This window comes from Pygocentrus nattereri, chromosome 10 (genome assembly GCF_015220715.1).
Source record: "Pygocentrus nattereri isolate fPygNat1 chromosome 10, fPygNat1.pri, whole genome shotgun sequence".
Lineage (NCBI taxonomy): Eukaryota > Metazoa > Chordata > Actinopteri > Characiformes > Serrasalmidae > Pygocentrus > Pygocentrus nattereri.
The window spans coordinates 29,062,776-29,079,026 of NC_051220.1; the positions used below are offsets into that span (position 1 = coordinate 29,062,776).

At 38.4% G+C, this 16,251-nt stretch overlaps 1 protein-coding gene across 4 annotated transcripts in view; it reads right to left on the minus strand.

The window, feature by feature from the left end:
* si:ch73-242m19.1 overlaps positions 1–16,251 on the minus strand; it is a 31,184-nt gene that overhangs the window by 5,782 nt on the left and 9,151 nt on the right. For all 4 annotated transcript variants that reach the window (XM_037542178.1, XM_037542177.1, XM_017699926.2 and 1 more), the window contains 23 exons: positions 16,077–16,147; positions 15,783–15,918; positions 15,399–15,602; positions 14,030–14,222; positions 13,687–13,814; positions 13,398–13,598; positions 13,164–13,288; positions 11,954–12,182; positions 11,360–11,562; positions 10,822–10,974; positions 8,603–8,696; positions 8,314–8,504; positions 6,464–6,575; positions 6,325–6,374; positions 6,054–6,218; positions 5,704–5,821; positions 4,829–4,991; positions 4,568–4,706; positions 3,799–3,946; positions 3,551–3,646; positions 2,938–3,102; positions 2,558–2,769; positions 37–175 (listed from right to left, as the gene is read on the minus strand). In XM_037542178.1, the coding sequence (XP_037398075.1) occupies positions 37–175; positions 2,558–2,769; positions 2,938–3,102; positions 3,551–3,646; positions 3,799–3,946; positions 4,568–4,706; positions 4,829–4,991; positions 5,704–5,821; positions 6,054–6,218; positions 6,325–6,374; positions 6,464–6,575; positions 8,314–8,504; positions 8,603–8,696; positions 10,822–10,974; positions 11,360–11,562; positions 11,954–12,182; positions 13,164–13,288; positions 13,398–13,598; positions 13,687–13,814; positions 14,030–14,222; positions 15,399–15,602; positions 15,783–15,918; positions 16,077–16,147 (3,435 nt within the window). The remainder of the gene's footprint in view (positions 1–36; positions 176–2,557; positions 2,770–2,937; positions 3,103–3,550; positions 3,647–3,798; positions 3,947–4,567; positions 4,707–4,828; positions 4,992–5,703; positions 5,822–6,053; positions 6,219–6,324; positions 6,375–6,463; positions 6,576–8,313; positions 8,505–8,602; positions 8,697–10,821; positions 10,975–11,359; positions 11,563–11,953; positions 12,183–13,163; positions 13,289–13,397; positions 13,599–13,686; positions 13,815–14,029; positions 14,223–15,398; positions 15,603–15,782; positions 15,919–16,076; positions 16,148–16,251) is intronic.

Consider the following 16,251-nt stretch of genomic DNA (forward strand, 5'->3'; position numbering starts at 1 on the left):
AATGGAACAATGACACAAGAACAAGGGCGTCTGTACCTGCCATGTCTTGACATCAACCTCAGCAGCTCCTGGAGGGACTTGGAAAGGCTGGTTGTGTGACAGCAGAGCCTCATACTCCTGCTCCTTGTCCAACTGCTGTGCTAGAGCCCGCATACTGGGGTAATAAATCTCCATTCTGAAATATTTCATCACACATCAGCCACATACATCATCTAATAAATTAAGCACACAGGCTTGTATAAACTGTCAGACAATGACAAGAGCCTTTTATCAACCCAATACATCTTCTTTTTAAAGGGCCAAATACAGTGGGGCAAAAAAGTATTTAGTCAGCCACTGATTGTGCAAGTTCTCCTACTTAGAAAGATGAGAGAGGTCTGAAATTTTCATCATAGGTACACTTCAACCATGAGAGACAAAATGAGAAAAAAATCCAGGAAATTACATTGTAGGATTTTTAAAGAATTTATTTGTAAATTATGGTGGAAAATAAGTATTAGGTCAATAACAAAAGTTCAACTCAATACTTTGTAACATAACCTTTGTTGGCAATGACAGTGGTCAAACGTTTTCTGTAAGGCTTCACCAGGTTTGCACACACTGTAGCTCGTATTTTGGCCCATTCCTCCATGCAGATCTCCTCTAGAGCAGTGATGTTTTGGGGCTGTCGCTGGGCAACACAGACTTTCAACTCTCTCCACAAATTTTCTATGAGGTTGAGGTCTGGCGAATGGCTAGGCCACTCCAGGACCTTGAAATGCTTTTTATGGAGCCACACCTTCGTTGCCTGAGTGGTGTGTTTGGGATCATTGTCATGCTGGAAGACCCAGCCACGTTCCATCTTCAATGCTCTCGCTGATGGAAGGAGGTTTTGGCTTAAAATCTCACGATACATGGCCCCGTTCATTCTTCCCTTAACACGGATCAGTCGTCCTGTCCCCTTTGCAGAAAAACAGCCCCAAAGCCTGATATTTCCACCCCCATACTTCACAGTAGGTATGGTGTTCTTGGGATGCAACTCAGCATTCTTCTTCCTCCAAACACAGCGAGTTTAGTTTTTACCAAAAAGTTCTATTTTGGTTTCATCTGATCACATGATATCATCCGTATGCTCTCTGGCAAACTTCAGACGGGCCTCTTCCCAGCCTGGTGCAGGTCTACAATTTTCTTCCTGGTGTCCTTCGACAGCTCTTTGGTCTTGGCCATGGTTGAGTTTGGAGTCTGACTGTTTGAGGCTGTGGACAGGTGTCTTTTATACAGACAACGAGGTCAAAGAGGTGCCATTAATACAGGTAACAAGTGGAGGACAGAAGAGCTTCTTAAAGATGAAGTTACAGGTCTGTGAGAGCCAGAAATCTTGCTTGTTTGTGGGTGACCAAATACTTTTTTTCCACCATAATTTACAAATACATTCTTTACAAATCCTACAATGTGATTTCCTGGATTTTTTTCTCATATTGTCTCTCATAGTTGAAGTGTACCTATGATGAAAATTACAGACCTCTCTCATCTTTCTAAGTAGGAGAACTTGCAAAATCAGTGGCTGACTAAATACTTTTTTGCCCCACTGTATCTTGAAAAAATATTTTCTAGCTTTGTTTTTTAAAGAAAAGTGTGTATGTACTAGGCATACATTGTTCAAATTGCAAAACATACTGTTTACTCCTGTTTTTACTACTACCAGGTTGTGTATGATGTCTAGGGGTGGGTGACAAAGCAATAACATAATGTCACAATACCTGCAGACAATTTCTTGACACAAGACATGCATTACGACATGTGCTGAAACAGGCACAAAGCATTAGCAGTGCCGCATTTAAAAACTGCTAAAAACTGTTATAAACTGCTTAAAATTTGTGAAAAATGTTTTGTGAATAAAGTGTTTTGTATTTAGCATCTAGGGCCCTGTACTAAGTCCTATTAAATAGGTCATAAAAGGACAGTAAGATGACCTGTAATAAATTAAATTAAAGGCATATATATATATATATATATATATATATATATATATATATATATATATATATATATATAATAAAAAGTGATAAAAAATAGGATGTGAAATACTGTGAAGTACACACTGTACATTAATGTAACATTCACTCCCAAGTCCATACAGTCCACAAACTGCAAAAACAGAACAGCCTGTTTAGTGTTTTTGTGACATCTTGTAAATCAACATATTTACATATTCCTGCTTATTCAGCTTATAGCATTTTAGCTTCACACATTCACACAAAAATCATAAGAGGCCTTTAAACTTTGACTGCTTATTGAATGAAGTACAACACTGGGCAGCCAAACAGAACAGAGGTAATTTACATATATCAGTCTTAAAGGAACAAAAAGAAAAATAGCCTGGTTAATTCTAAAGCATAAAGAGAGGTTGGAAAATGGTTGGTTAACCCTAACCTTAACCACAAAAGCATTGTAAGAGGACCTAAAATAGAAGAATACGGCCCCTTTAATACTTAGAATTGTAACAGTTCTATTAAAACTGAAAAGACCAAGATGTTTTTTTTTTCAAAATATAAAAGTAATAAATGATTCCAAAAACCTGTACAGACGAGAAAACATTTTGAAGGATGAAGCGGAATTCATTTGCTCTTCTCCCAGCTGCTGTCGTGTCCAGCTCTCTTTGAAGACTTCCATTTGCTTCCAGAGCAGTAAGAAGCCTTTCTGCTGGGTGAGGCACTGAATGGAATTGAGGGCTTTAGGCTTAATCTCGTCTTGGTTTTTACTCACATTTTCTATGTCATCTGTGGAGTCCTGGAGCATGCAAATAGTGGCAAGAAAAATTCAGGGCTTTTTTCAGCTTTAGCTATAGATTAATTTACCACATATTGAAAAATAATTAATATAATTATAAATAACTTCAAACATGATTCTGAATTTGTAACAGTGTTATAATTTGCAAGTCTGCATTAATCACAGTACCTCTCTATCAGTCACCATGATGATGTCAGCATCTGCCTGGCCCTGAAGCTGCAGAGGAGCTGCATCTCTTTCACTCCTCAGCATGTCATCAAGGAGAAGAGAAACACCCAGCATCGCTCCATTAGCCTCCATCCTGCTGCGGCCATTCAGGGCAGACAGGCAGAGCTGTGGAGGACCACTACAACATCAGATCTCATTTGTATACATTGACAATGGAAGATGGAGGACTGAAAAGTGATTATTTGGCCAGAAATCAATATCGTCTTGTTCAAAATGTTAATTTGTGACAAAAACTGAAAAAAACATCTATGACTTTTTGGCTTTATTAGCCTGCCTCTGTCTCACGTAAATAAATCAAATGTTTTCACTTAGATCTGCATTCGTCTGACTGCTGCTGAACTCTTACAACTTTTTTTGCATTAGCTTCAAAGGGCTAACAACTTGACATGGTTTGAGGCAAGTGTGATGATTAGGCATGCAGGGTAGAAACTTCCATTATTTGTAAGCTATATTAGCCTCATAGCTCCAGTCCATAAGGTAAGTTTTATTTTTCACCAAACTATCAATTTAACCAGAATAGCAGTAATGACATGTGCAATCTCAGAAACATTACCTGCATGCAGAACTCTATGGGTAGAACATCCCACACAACCAAGGGGTGCAACCCATGACAAGCAAGAAATGATCTCCATGGATAAATTCTTTGACTCTGAAAAAAATATGTAAATATGTACGCTGTTTTTGGACCTTTAAAGAATGCCATGCCCCCCAACTCCCATGGTAAACCATGACTATCTTCAAATGTTATACCTAACATATTGGTGGTACTTTTATATTTGAAAAATGTACATGAGCACCTACCTCTGTGGAGAATGGCTCCAGGGGCTGAGGCAGAGGAAACTGAGAGACATCTCGTTTTAGGCTGTCACTCAAGATAGAAAGAGCATGACTCATGTTGTCACTCACACTCTGATAGGCATTGATGTTTCCAGAGGACAGGAAAGCCTCTCTGAAGGAAAAAGAGGTAGATATTAGATAACTACGAAAAGGTATTTATATATATTTTTTTTCCAACACCGGTACATGAAATCTGACAGGGCTGAACATGTTGTAGCACCATCAGTAAGCACTAGATGGACATATAATTTGGTCAATAAATCAGTTGGTATTTTGATGGTTTTTGACCCTTTATGTTCTCTAGGTCATGCGCATATCTCCCGTGAGCCTTTGCAGCAGCCCTCGCTATGGCCTGTGACTGCCCATTTAGATGTAATGTAGCGCTGTTTGCAGTGTTCATTGCATATGCAATGTTAGAGCAATCTAGTGAGTTTGGCTGGCAATTGTGTTTTCTAATGATAAATAAGAAAACTAAGAGCTTATTAAAAGAAACCACTAAGATTGATAGGATTTCTGGGAAGCCCCCCAAACCCCAATACAATATTGACATTATTTAAGACTGCGTGTTTCTGAGTTTAAGAAAAGTGAGAACTGACCATATTTGACATTCACAGTAGATAAATGATATATGTCTGTAAAGCACTGTTTGACTAAAACTATTAAAAGTCTGGACATTTTTTAAATGTTCATACACGTCGGTCCCTAATAAAAACAACTACGACCACACACTCACCGAATCATGCAGCGTACTGCCATATCAAACCGCAGAAAAAGCACCTCCCTGCGCAGCTGGAGCAGTCTCCCTACAACCTCTGGACTATGAGGCTCAGTAAGAGAGTCCATCTGCTGCTGAATGTCCCAGAGCTCAGCTCCTGTACAAGACCACAGAACAGAGGTCAGAAAATATTCTGATAAAGCTGAAATGTTTTTCTTAAACAATTTTGTAAACATTTTCTTGCTACAAATCTCAGTAAGTGAAGCTGTTATTACTTACTGATGCTTTCTGATCCTCCCCAGTCTGCAGTGAGCTTAAGTTCACCACTGCAGCCAAATGAACTTTTTGGATTCCCCAGGGAAGCAAGGCTCACCAGATAAAACACTATATCATGAAGAGCTGATATAATTGTCAGGGTGTGCTGAAGAGCCTGGCAACATGCCTACAACACACACACATACACACACACACGCACCCATCTGTCTTTCTATTGTCTCAGCATGTGAGCTCATACCCATACCATTTGTTGTATATATAGAATTTTCCAAACTTAAATCTGACCCTTACTTAGTGCTGGGCGATAATGATAAAATTCAATAAGACAATGTTTTCCAAATCTATTACGAAATCACACCACAAAATTCATTTTAAGTTTGCATAAATAAACTCAATGAAGCCATGCTGCCTAAATGCTGGTATTCTGTGCAAAATAAATGTATTGCAACCTAACAGCTTCATAAAAACACAAAAAAGGGAATCCTATGCAATTTGTAAACATTAACCAGACAGAAAGCCAAGTCTAAAAAGCAAACTTATTACTGTTATGGGCTTCCAACTGCACACACTTGAGTTAAGTGTCAGCACCTGAATATGATGAACAAAGTGCATAAGACAGAATTAAAAAACTAAAAATAATGAAAAATGTAAAAAAAAAAGGAACACCGCTATTTTATGGACATTATATAAAGAGCAAAATGCTCATTTAGTAAATACATGCTAAATATATTGTTGGAAAAATTGGCTAAAACTGAAGAGCAATCACAAAGTATGTCAGTTTAACAGTGTATCTATACTGTTAAACAGAAAACATTATCATTTATCAAAAACAGGAGCGTTTCTATAATAAAATGAAGAAGTTCTGTTGCATTTCTCACCTTCTCTTCCAGTGTCTTGAACATGATGAGCACCTCAGAGAAGTGAGGAATGAACCAGAGGTTCAACAGAGTCTTTCCATCAGCTGATAACAGCTGCCTGGGACGAGGTTGAAAAATCCTGAATATCCAAACACAATAAAATGCATTTAATCTGAACAATGATTACACTTTTAATACATTAGGTATCATAGATTGTTATGTAACTTCTATGAAACTAATACAAGTTATGTAGTTATGAGAATGAGGATCCAAAGTGTGGGCTCACAGCAGGCCCTTGGACTGCATCAACTGCAGTGAACTGAACATATCAACTAAAATTCTTACTCTCGACGGAGAAAGCATGCTCTCACCTAGGATCAGGCTGAAAACCCTTCTCACTCCGGCTCTCATTGGCTTGTCCAACAACAAAGTGAGTCTGGCCAATATCAGGAAGCTTATCCAGCAGAGAGGTTAGACTGTAGCAAAGGGCAATGATCTGACCTCTCAAACAACACTGAGACATCACCTGGCTGAATCTAAAGAGACACAACATGTTTATAGGCCATAGCTATTGTATATGCTGTTATAGTTATATCTGAACCAATTATAATTCACTGAACACTGAGATCCAAACAAACATACTTGTGGCAGAAATCCAAAATCAGTTTCCTCTTGATTTTGGCTACCTCATCCTGTTAACAAAAAAAGAACAGGCTGGTAAACTCCTACAGATGCCCATCTGTGCATCAGAAAATCCTACTGAAGACTTGGCTTTACATACTGGATTTGATATCAGAGAGCTCATCAGCTCCTTCTTCTTTATAAAAGAGTTCAGCATTTCATCCCGAGGACTGACCTTCTCCAGCTGAATGGACACAAAGGCATCTGCAAGCCTAAATCAATTTTTTTTCTGTTATCATGTGGATTGTGCTCATTTATAAACATAGCAAGGGGTGGAAAAATGTAGAGAATTATAATTAAGTGAGAGTTACAGGGTAGTGTGTCAAAATCTTATTCAGTTTAAAATGGATGTGTATGTCCAAAAATACAGTACAGTAAAGTCAGACATCACCCCTTCATTTATTTGAGTTCATTTGAGACCATTAAGTACATATTATTATTATATCAGTGTCAGAAAAAAAAACAGAAAATTGCACAGAAATCCTCAGCAACTAAATATAATATCACATTCTTCAGTATTCAGTAAGTCTACTTTTTGCCATTATTACAGCTTCCATTGTTTTCAGCAGACTTGCTTTCAGTTTTTCAAATCTGCAGGGATATTTTTTCACACCTTCAATCTTAAAAACATTTTTTTCTTTTTTGGTTGGTTTCATATTTTGCATCTCATGATTCAGGCAATCCCAAACACAGTCAATGATGTTGAGTTCAGAGGGTCGACTGTCCCCTGAGAACACTGACAACTTCTTTGTTTGATTTGCTTTTTTTTGTTTATTTAGTGTTGAGTTGTCTTCTCACAGTTGAAGGATGGACAGAAACACTTGTGGATTTTTTCAGATCTAAAGCAAGAGTGGAGCTTGAGTTTCTCTTCTCTCTTATAGATGAGAGATCCTTATCTAATGGTGACTGTTTTGTGGTCTAACAGGTCTTGCAGAGCCCAATTTCTCTGTATCTTTTAATCATGTTTTCAACACCTTAAAAACCCAGGCTTATTATATAGTAATTCTTATTATTCAGTAACTACAGAGACCTTAATGCAAACTGCTTGAGCTATACTCTTAAAAATAATGGTTCTATATAGAACTATGAACACTCAAAGAACCATTTGCATGACTAAATATATGTGTTGTATATGGTTCTAGAAAGGCACCAAAAAGGGTTCTTCTTTTGTTACAAACTTCATATTTATGGTGCTATATAGAACCCTTTTCAAAAACCCTACTGCCCATTTTCCATCAATCTGAAGAACCATTTCATAATGCAGAGCCCAATTTAATCATGCTAATGGTTTTTTGAATATTCATAATTCTACACAGAACCATTTTCTTTGCATTTTAAGTGTGTGTATTCTTAGGCTATAGAAGTGTGTAATAAAGTTTTGGCCCACTGGTGGGTGCTGGCCATTGAAGGGGTTAACTCCAGTTTTGGAAACTTGTTTTTTTCACTTATTTTTTGACTTTGACTTTCCTCTTCCTTATGCCTGTGGATTATCTTATATCTAGTTTCCTCAGAAATATCACTTGAAAAATGAATAACTTGTACTTAATGGCTGCCACATGAATGAGAGTGGTCTCTGACTTCTACACAGTACTGTACACTTGAGCTTACTGGAAGTAAAAAAAGGGTCTGTATGTAAACATACTTGACTACAATTAAGTTGAAAGTAAATTCTTTGCTTTGGTGGTGTGTGATTTGGTGGTATTAGTTCTCACATGAGGATAAACCATATATGTTACACTTGACATTACATGATAAATGTACCAACAGAAATTACCTACATTTAGCTAAAATAAAATAATTTCTACTAATGTATTTCCAAGTTAAGAATATTTTTTTGTTTCTCCCAGAAAATTATGAATAAGGTTGTGTTATGTCAGCGATGATGTATGACAGAACAGAGGAAATCAAATCAATTATACATTATGGGTGTATAGTGAGTCTAAAACTGACCTGCCTCGAGTGTGTGAGGCACCTTTTGATGCCCTCAGAGTTACACATTCTTGGTCTTGTGGGGACTTGACTGAGTTCTCAGTCCAGTAGCAAACTAAGGCCTGCTTCAGAGCACCAAGAAGAGCATTCTTCTGTGTAACCTGGCAGGCCAAGACCACTTGCAGATTCTCTAAATTCGACTGGTTCATGAGCTAAAGACAACCATAAAAGATGCATAAGCAATTAGTGCTTATATACATAAGGTGCAGAGTGAACAGTATACGGCCTGAATTGTTCTGCAAGTCATTACATTAAGCACAGCTTCTTCAGACCGGAAGCTGAATTTTCCTATCTGGTTCTCATCAAGCTCCTGGATGCCTAGAGGAAGGCTGGATGGGCAATATCTGTGAATAAGACAAAACATAATTACACCATAGAGAAAGTGTTTTAAGTTGGAGGTGCTGAAATTGTAATCAGCATATACATGGCATGAAAGATGATGTCATGCTAATTTATTTGCCTTTTGTGATTTGAATTTTTTTGGTAATTTACATCAACCTGAAAGTGTCATATTGTGCTGTGATGAGGCGAGACACGACAATATATTTACATAACTGATGCATCAGACCGCTGATGCATATACTTTCTCTGTTCACTCATTCTGTACAACTTTTATGCACATGAACTGAACTATGCAGCATTGTAAGGGACTGTGTCATGCCCACAGTCTCACTGTGAGATTTACAGGCTGCTCAGAACTGGCCTATATCTCTTTGGGGTGTAACGATACTGAAACCATAGTACATACATTGACAGTCATACACTGACACCCTGCCACTACATTCAGAGAGGTTTCATATATATATATATATATACACTGCTCAAAAAAATAAAGAGAACACTCAAATAACACATCCTAGATCTGAGTGAATGAAATATTCTCATTGAATACTTTGTTCTGTACAAAGTTGAATGTGCTGACAACAAAATCACACAAAAATCATCAATGGAAATTAAATTTATTAACCAATGGAGGCCTGGATTTGGAGTCACACACAAAATTAAAGTGGAAAAACACTCTACAGGCTGATCCAACTTTGATGTAATGTCCTTAAAACAAGTCAAAATGAGGCTCAGTATTGTGTGTGGCCTCCATGTGCCTGTATGACCTCCCTACAATGCCTGGACATGCTCCTGATGAGGTGGCGGATGGTCTCCTGAGGGATCTCCTCCCAGACCTGGACTAAAGCATCCGCCAACTCCTGGACAGTCTGTGGTGCAATGTGACGTTGGTGGATGGAGCGAGACGTGATGTCCCAGATGTGCTCAATTGGATTCAGGTCTGGGGAACAGGCAGGCCGGTCCATAGCTTCAATGCCTTTATCTTGCAGGAACTGCTGACACACTCCAGCCACATGAGGTCTAGCATTGTCCTGCATTAGGAGGAACCCAGGGCCAACCACACCAGCATATGGTCTCACAAGGGGTCTGATGATCTCATCTCAGTACCTATTGACAGTCAGGCTACCTCTGGTGAGCACATGGAGGGCTGTGTGGCTCTCCAAAAAAAATGCCACCCCACACCATTACTGACCCACTGCCAAACTGGTCATGCTGAAGGATGTTGCAGGCAGCAGATCGCTCGCCGTGGTGTCTCCAGACTCTGTCACGTCTGTCACAACCCACATCTGTGGACGTCGGGCCCTCATACCATCCTCATGGAGTCGGTTTCTAACCGTTTGTGCAGACACATGCACATTTGTGGCCTGCTGGAGGTCATTTTGCAGGGCTCTGGCAGTGCTCCTCCTGTTACTCCTTGCACAAAGGCGGAGGTAGCGGTCCTGCTGTTGGGTTGTTGCCCTCCTACGTCCTCCTCCATGTCTCCTGGTGTACTGGCCTGTCTCCTGGTAGCGCCTCCAGCCTCTGTACACTACTTTGACAGACACAACAAACCTTCTTGCCACAGCTTGCATTGATGTGCCATCCTGGATGAGCTGCACTACCTGAGCCACTTGTGTGGGTTGTAGAGTCCGTCTCATGCTACCACGATTGTGAAAGCACCACTAACATTCAAAAGTGACCAAAACATCAGCCAGAAAGCATAGGTACTGAGAAGTAGTCTGTGGTCCCCACCTGCAGAACCACTCCTTTATTGAGTGTGTCTTGCTAATTGCCAATAATTTCCACCTGTTGTCTTTTCCATTTGCACAACAGCTGTGAAATTGATTGTCAATCAGTGTTGCTTCCTAAGTGGACAGTTTGATTTCACAGAAGTTTGATTTACTTGGAGTTATATTGTGTTGTTTAAGTGTTCCCTTTATTTTTTTGAGCAGTGTATATATATTTTTTTTTTGTTTTTTTTGTTTTGTTGTTGTTTACTACACTGGTCTTAAGAGAACTGCAGAACCTTCAGCACCCCCACTACACACATCACTGACCAGGGGTAAAAAGCAGAGGATTATTGCTCTATTGCTCTTATTGCTCTAAAAGTCTGCAAGAATACAAGCACCAACTAATCCTGTTAGTTACCTGTCAACACAACTGCTGTCCTGGAAGTGCGTCGAGATGAACAGTGGGGGCTGTTTTGGGATCTCTTTTTTTGCTGCAAATTCAAACTGCACTGGTCGCATATATAGATGGAATTCATCAAAACCCATCTCCTGAGTTAGTGATTTGTATAATCTGGAATAGACAAAAATCAGAGAGAAGAAATAACTACAAAATGATCAGTATTACAGCACTTTACACATTTATTAAGACTTTGTCCTTCTGTAACAAAATAAATCTTTTAGTTAAGGCTTATCCTTATGTAAGTTATAAAAAAGGACACACATTCTCACTGATATGAAGTACAACTCTAATTAAACACTAATAGCTCATTTTCATTGCTAATAGGCCCCCTTGGAGAGGATTTTCAGCCTGCTAAGCGTGACTGATGACTAAGAAAGGTGCAAAAGATTCTTTCCATCTGAGAAAAGCGATTTAATGTAAATTGCAGAAAGATCTGTAACACAAATGTTCAATCAACTATTCAATCAGTTAATCTTTCAGTAAAGCTTGACTTAACTGTGAAAGGTGCTCAGTCTCTGAGGCTGATTCAACAATGCGATGACGAAGAGTGACCAGCTCCAGAAGTTTGGAGAATATCTCCACTGTGAATATCTGTCTCTCTCTGCCCTGCTTCCTCTCATGCTCCTCGGCTGACCTCAGAACAGAGTAGCTGACCTCTCTGACCATGACTGGGTCCTCAATAAATTCCTCTGAAAACAGCTACAGAAACAACAGGCAGTGAATAGATATACAATGTAAATTAAACTGGACACAGCTATAATTTATGTTTTTCATAATCTAAGACATTTTTATTCCATGGATTGTTTACATATGGACAGCCAGGTTGATGGCTTTGTATGCTTTTATTTTTTTTGCTAAAATGGCCATTTAAAAGTAGCAGCCAACAAGTGCTGAGCATACTGGGAACATCTTCAGGTTTGCTGGAAAAGCATCCTGGAGGCTCTTATTAAGGTGCTTGCAAGAGCAGTTTAATAAGCTTAATAAATTATCTAAAAATATTTATTACAGTTGATTTAGTCACTGCATAACTCTGTTTGTATTATATCGTAGTTGTAATGTCTTTACTAGGTTTGTCCAATAAGACACATACATCTCTTTGGAGCTGTTGACTATAAGAGGCTCCAGGTGTGGCCATTGTGTACCAATGAAGCAGAGCTTGCTTCAGGATTGTGTGTTCCAGCCTGGTTCTCTGTGAGGCACTCCTGACCCCATGCAGCTCACACAGTTCAACATGGGCCTGTTCCAGGGTCCTGTACACATCAGAGGCCAGGCATAGCGATGGGTGTAGCTCTAACAGATACACACTCTTCAGGGTGGGGCTGCAGCAACAAATGTGGAAAGATAAAAAACATTAAAGCAAAGCATTAACAGGGCACATATTGACAGCACATTGCTGTAGTGAAATGCAAAACAGGGCTTATACCGACCATTTCTGTTAGCAGTTGGTTAACATTGTGGGTAACACTGCTGCCCTCCACAAGACAAACCTGGCAGTGATTCTTCAAGTAAGCAAGCACACTATGCTATAACAGTAAGAGTCCTTGAGCAAGACTCCTAAAGCTTCATGTTTATACATTTGATACACAATTAAAGTGTAAGTTGTGTCACAAGATATACATGTAAAATGTAAATGCCACATAAACAATGATAATTCAGTTTTATTGTTATGAATTCAAATGACATGTTATTAAAAATACTCTGAACACATAAATGTACAAGTAGAACACTTTAGTGGATAATGGACAGTTAAAACAATAAAACAACAGTTTTTATGTCTGAAAATAGCTCAAGCAAAGTTTAAACACCTCTGGTCAAATTGCTTGTTTTTTGTTTTTTTCATGTGAAAATAAGTTAATACATCCTCTACAGAGAACACACTTAAATATTGTCTTGCCAATGTCAGTGCACCTTTTCCATTTATTTACTTTAACATATTGGGGAAGAAACATAAAATATAAGATGAAAATACATTTTATGTTTTATTATTGCAAATGTTTAATTCAGCAAAAAACTAAAACTGTGCATTATAATGTGCAGAAGTGTATTCTCTGTAGATAATGCATTAACTTATTTTACCTCAGGAAATTAACAAAGCATGAAAAACACACATACATACAAAAAACACAAATACTGCCAAGATAAATGTGTTTATATGCCTAAAACATTTGCAAAATACTGTATATTAAAAACTGATGTAGTTGAATCACCACCTTCTCATCAATGCATCATAGTGCATTGACTACATGTGTATGGCATTCAGTGTGTTTTTTCCATCTTTCTGAATTTATCAGAATGCTTACCTACTTCCACCTACTGAGACCAGCTGTTTAGGGACATAGTTTAAAGGGAAGCCGTATTCAAGAAGACAGCTCCTGCTCTGCTTCCCTCTCCATATCCTCTCCAGATACTGACGCTGCTTATCAATCTAACAGAAAGGAAATGTGGTTGCAGATTTGTTTTCCTGTGTACTGAATATGCAAACGTCTACTGTTACTTTGGCTAATAATCAGTACAGAACCCAAAAACCCAATTACCTGAGTATTGAGAACTAATTTAATAAGTTGCTGATGACTTTGTAGGCAGACCACCTCCTGCTTGTACCCTTGTACAAAATACTCTGTTCCCAGATCCAAGCGAGGCCTTCTGTGCATTACGTCTGTAATCACCTGAGCCAAACTAAACTGCTCCTCTAGGTCTATGACATGCTGATACGCCTCAAAGTAGCAATTCAAGAGCTGTGAACATATAAGTACATAAATAAGAGGTGAAAACATTTATAGTATTTGCAGTCTATCTTGAAATGCACATTTTTAACAACAGTACCTCTATTTTGTGCTCCAGGAAAGCAGTCTCACATGTCCAGATATCCAGCAGAACGGCCACTCGATCCACATCCATTCCAGCCCAGGATTTAGGGGTCTCAGCAGATTTTAATGAACCACTGGACATCTCTGTCAGTATTATAACACTGATTCATGATAATATAAACATATCATTTTATAACAAGCATTAAATGATGGCTTAACCTCAGCATAAACAAATAACTAATATGCAAAGGTGCCTCAACCAAGTGAAAAGGTACATAGATCATATATTCTGGAAGAGGTATTTTGGTTATAACCTGTGCATGAATTAATCTGAGACAGTCACTACTTTCTGCTCTGACCTCTGCTTCTGCAGATGTAATGGGATGCTATGAGCAGCAGTGTGTTTTCAAGCTCTTTCAGGTCCATCATGGCTGCATCATACACAACGTAAAGGCCTCTCTGATCCTGGACGTGGATATATTGTCCCTCAGTGCTGTAGAAGTCACTAAGATTCTCCACCTCAGGGAACTCCATAAACTCTGTGCAATGGACCTGACAATAAACAAATAAAAACAATGTTACTGTCGACATGCACTATTGTTCAAAATCTGCTCAGGATAAAACTATTTTAATATGACACTTATACACTACAAGTTTCAAACAATGTAAAGATTAAAGATTTTTAATGATGAATGGAGCCGAGATGATTCTGAGAAACCTGTGTAGCACACTATATAGTATATAGTATAACACAATATATAGTATAAAATTCAATATCCAGCATGCCTCAAATTTGAAAAAAAAAACATCATCATTTATCATGTTATAATGTCTTGTTGTTAGCACATGTTACATGGAGGAATGATTATGCCTTCAGTTACAAAAGAACATTTAATATTCTTAGTGTCAATAATGCATTTGCTGAAATCAAAATTTGGGCAATACATTTATGAAAAAAATACTGCAAAATACAGTAAAGCAAACATCAAAGAAACAAGTGGGTCATTCAACTATTGCAGTGGTCTGTATGGAATATTAATGTTGACATGTGACTGAAGTGTAAAATGTAGTTTGTTATACTGAAATGCATCAGTGAAGTTGTAATTAATCAAATCTGAGCTCTTCTATTTTTTTTCCTTTCTGAGCCAATGCAACGTAATTGCATTCTAATGTGTACTGTATGGTGTAAATTTGAATCACAATAAAGTCTGTCTAAGTCTAAGTCTTAGTCTACATTAGGGTCCACAGCCACTTTAGTTTTATAGCCACATTGTGTGTCAGAAATGATAAATACTGCATTCATGTTATTATTCAGTTTTAATTTTAAAACCATTTTAAAAACGATCAGTATTTTAGCCAAAATTATCAGAAATATACAAAGTGATTTCATTAACTTCTCAGACTTTGTGCTTCTTCCATAGAGATATCCACACAAGAAGTAAATCAGAAAAACCAGCCTATTTTTTATGACTTTCTAGTGCAGTGAAAAGTTGTTTTTCATGCATAACATAACGGAAAAATGACCCAAGTTCCTTCAATTCCTTCAAGAATTCTCTGTGAATTTCTTGTTCTGATGTTTTTTTTATATTTACATCCAAAGCAGAACCATGCAACACTTCACTGCAACTTACAGGATACGTCAAAGTTAATTCATATTACAAGACTGCTAAATTAAGTCTCCTTAGCGCCGGCCTGCTCCACCCACAGGGAAGCGTGCTGGTTTGTTACCTTGTAGTCAGCGGGGGTGTTGTAAACGTAGTGCTGTGAGCCAGGGCCTCCTGTAGAGCCACTGCATCCTCGAGCCGCATTCATCCAGCCACTTTCCTCCGCACTGCTCACCTGCACACCCCCCACCACCTGCAGCCCTGCAGTATCCACTGTCAGCCTTCTCTCCACAGAGCGCAGGTAGTTCAGCATACTCAAACAGGTGCGCTACATCAACAAGAGGGCAGCATTGCTCAGTGACCAATATTACCTTTTTAGGACGTCATGCCACTTTAAGGTGTTAAAATTACCACTAAATTTTGATCCAAATTAGTAAAAAGTGCAAGAAAGAAACATACAAACAATTAAACAAATATGCAAGATAATTTTTTGAGGTTTACACTCAACCTTCAGCTCCCTGATTCTGAGGTAACGCAGATACAGAAGGGACACGTAGGCTCCTCTGGATGCAACAGGATCTTTTGAACCATCCTCAAGGTCTTGATCCAACCCGAGCAGCTGAGCACTACTACTGTAGCTGTAACTATAGCATAACATCTATGATGAAGGTCTACATTTGGTTTGTGGTTTACAGTTTACAATTTAAACTAGCCTTATATGATTTGCTCTAACCTGATATGGCACTGCTAATATCAGAAATAATGAGAAATCCCAAGGTATGCGTAAAATTCTAAATATTACCTTAGATTTTTCTTTTTAGCCTTTTTCCATCTTTCTTGCTCAGACACATCAGACACTTTGCCACTGGTTTCCTGAAATGTTAAAATCATTTGCATTGAATGGAAAAAGAGAAATGAATCGCAACTGCATCAACCGCATGAAACATTTTCATCTAGAATTTCAACCAGCGTCATGC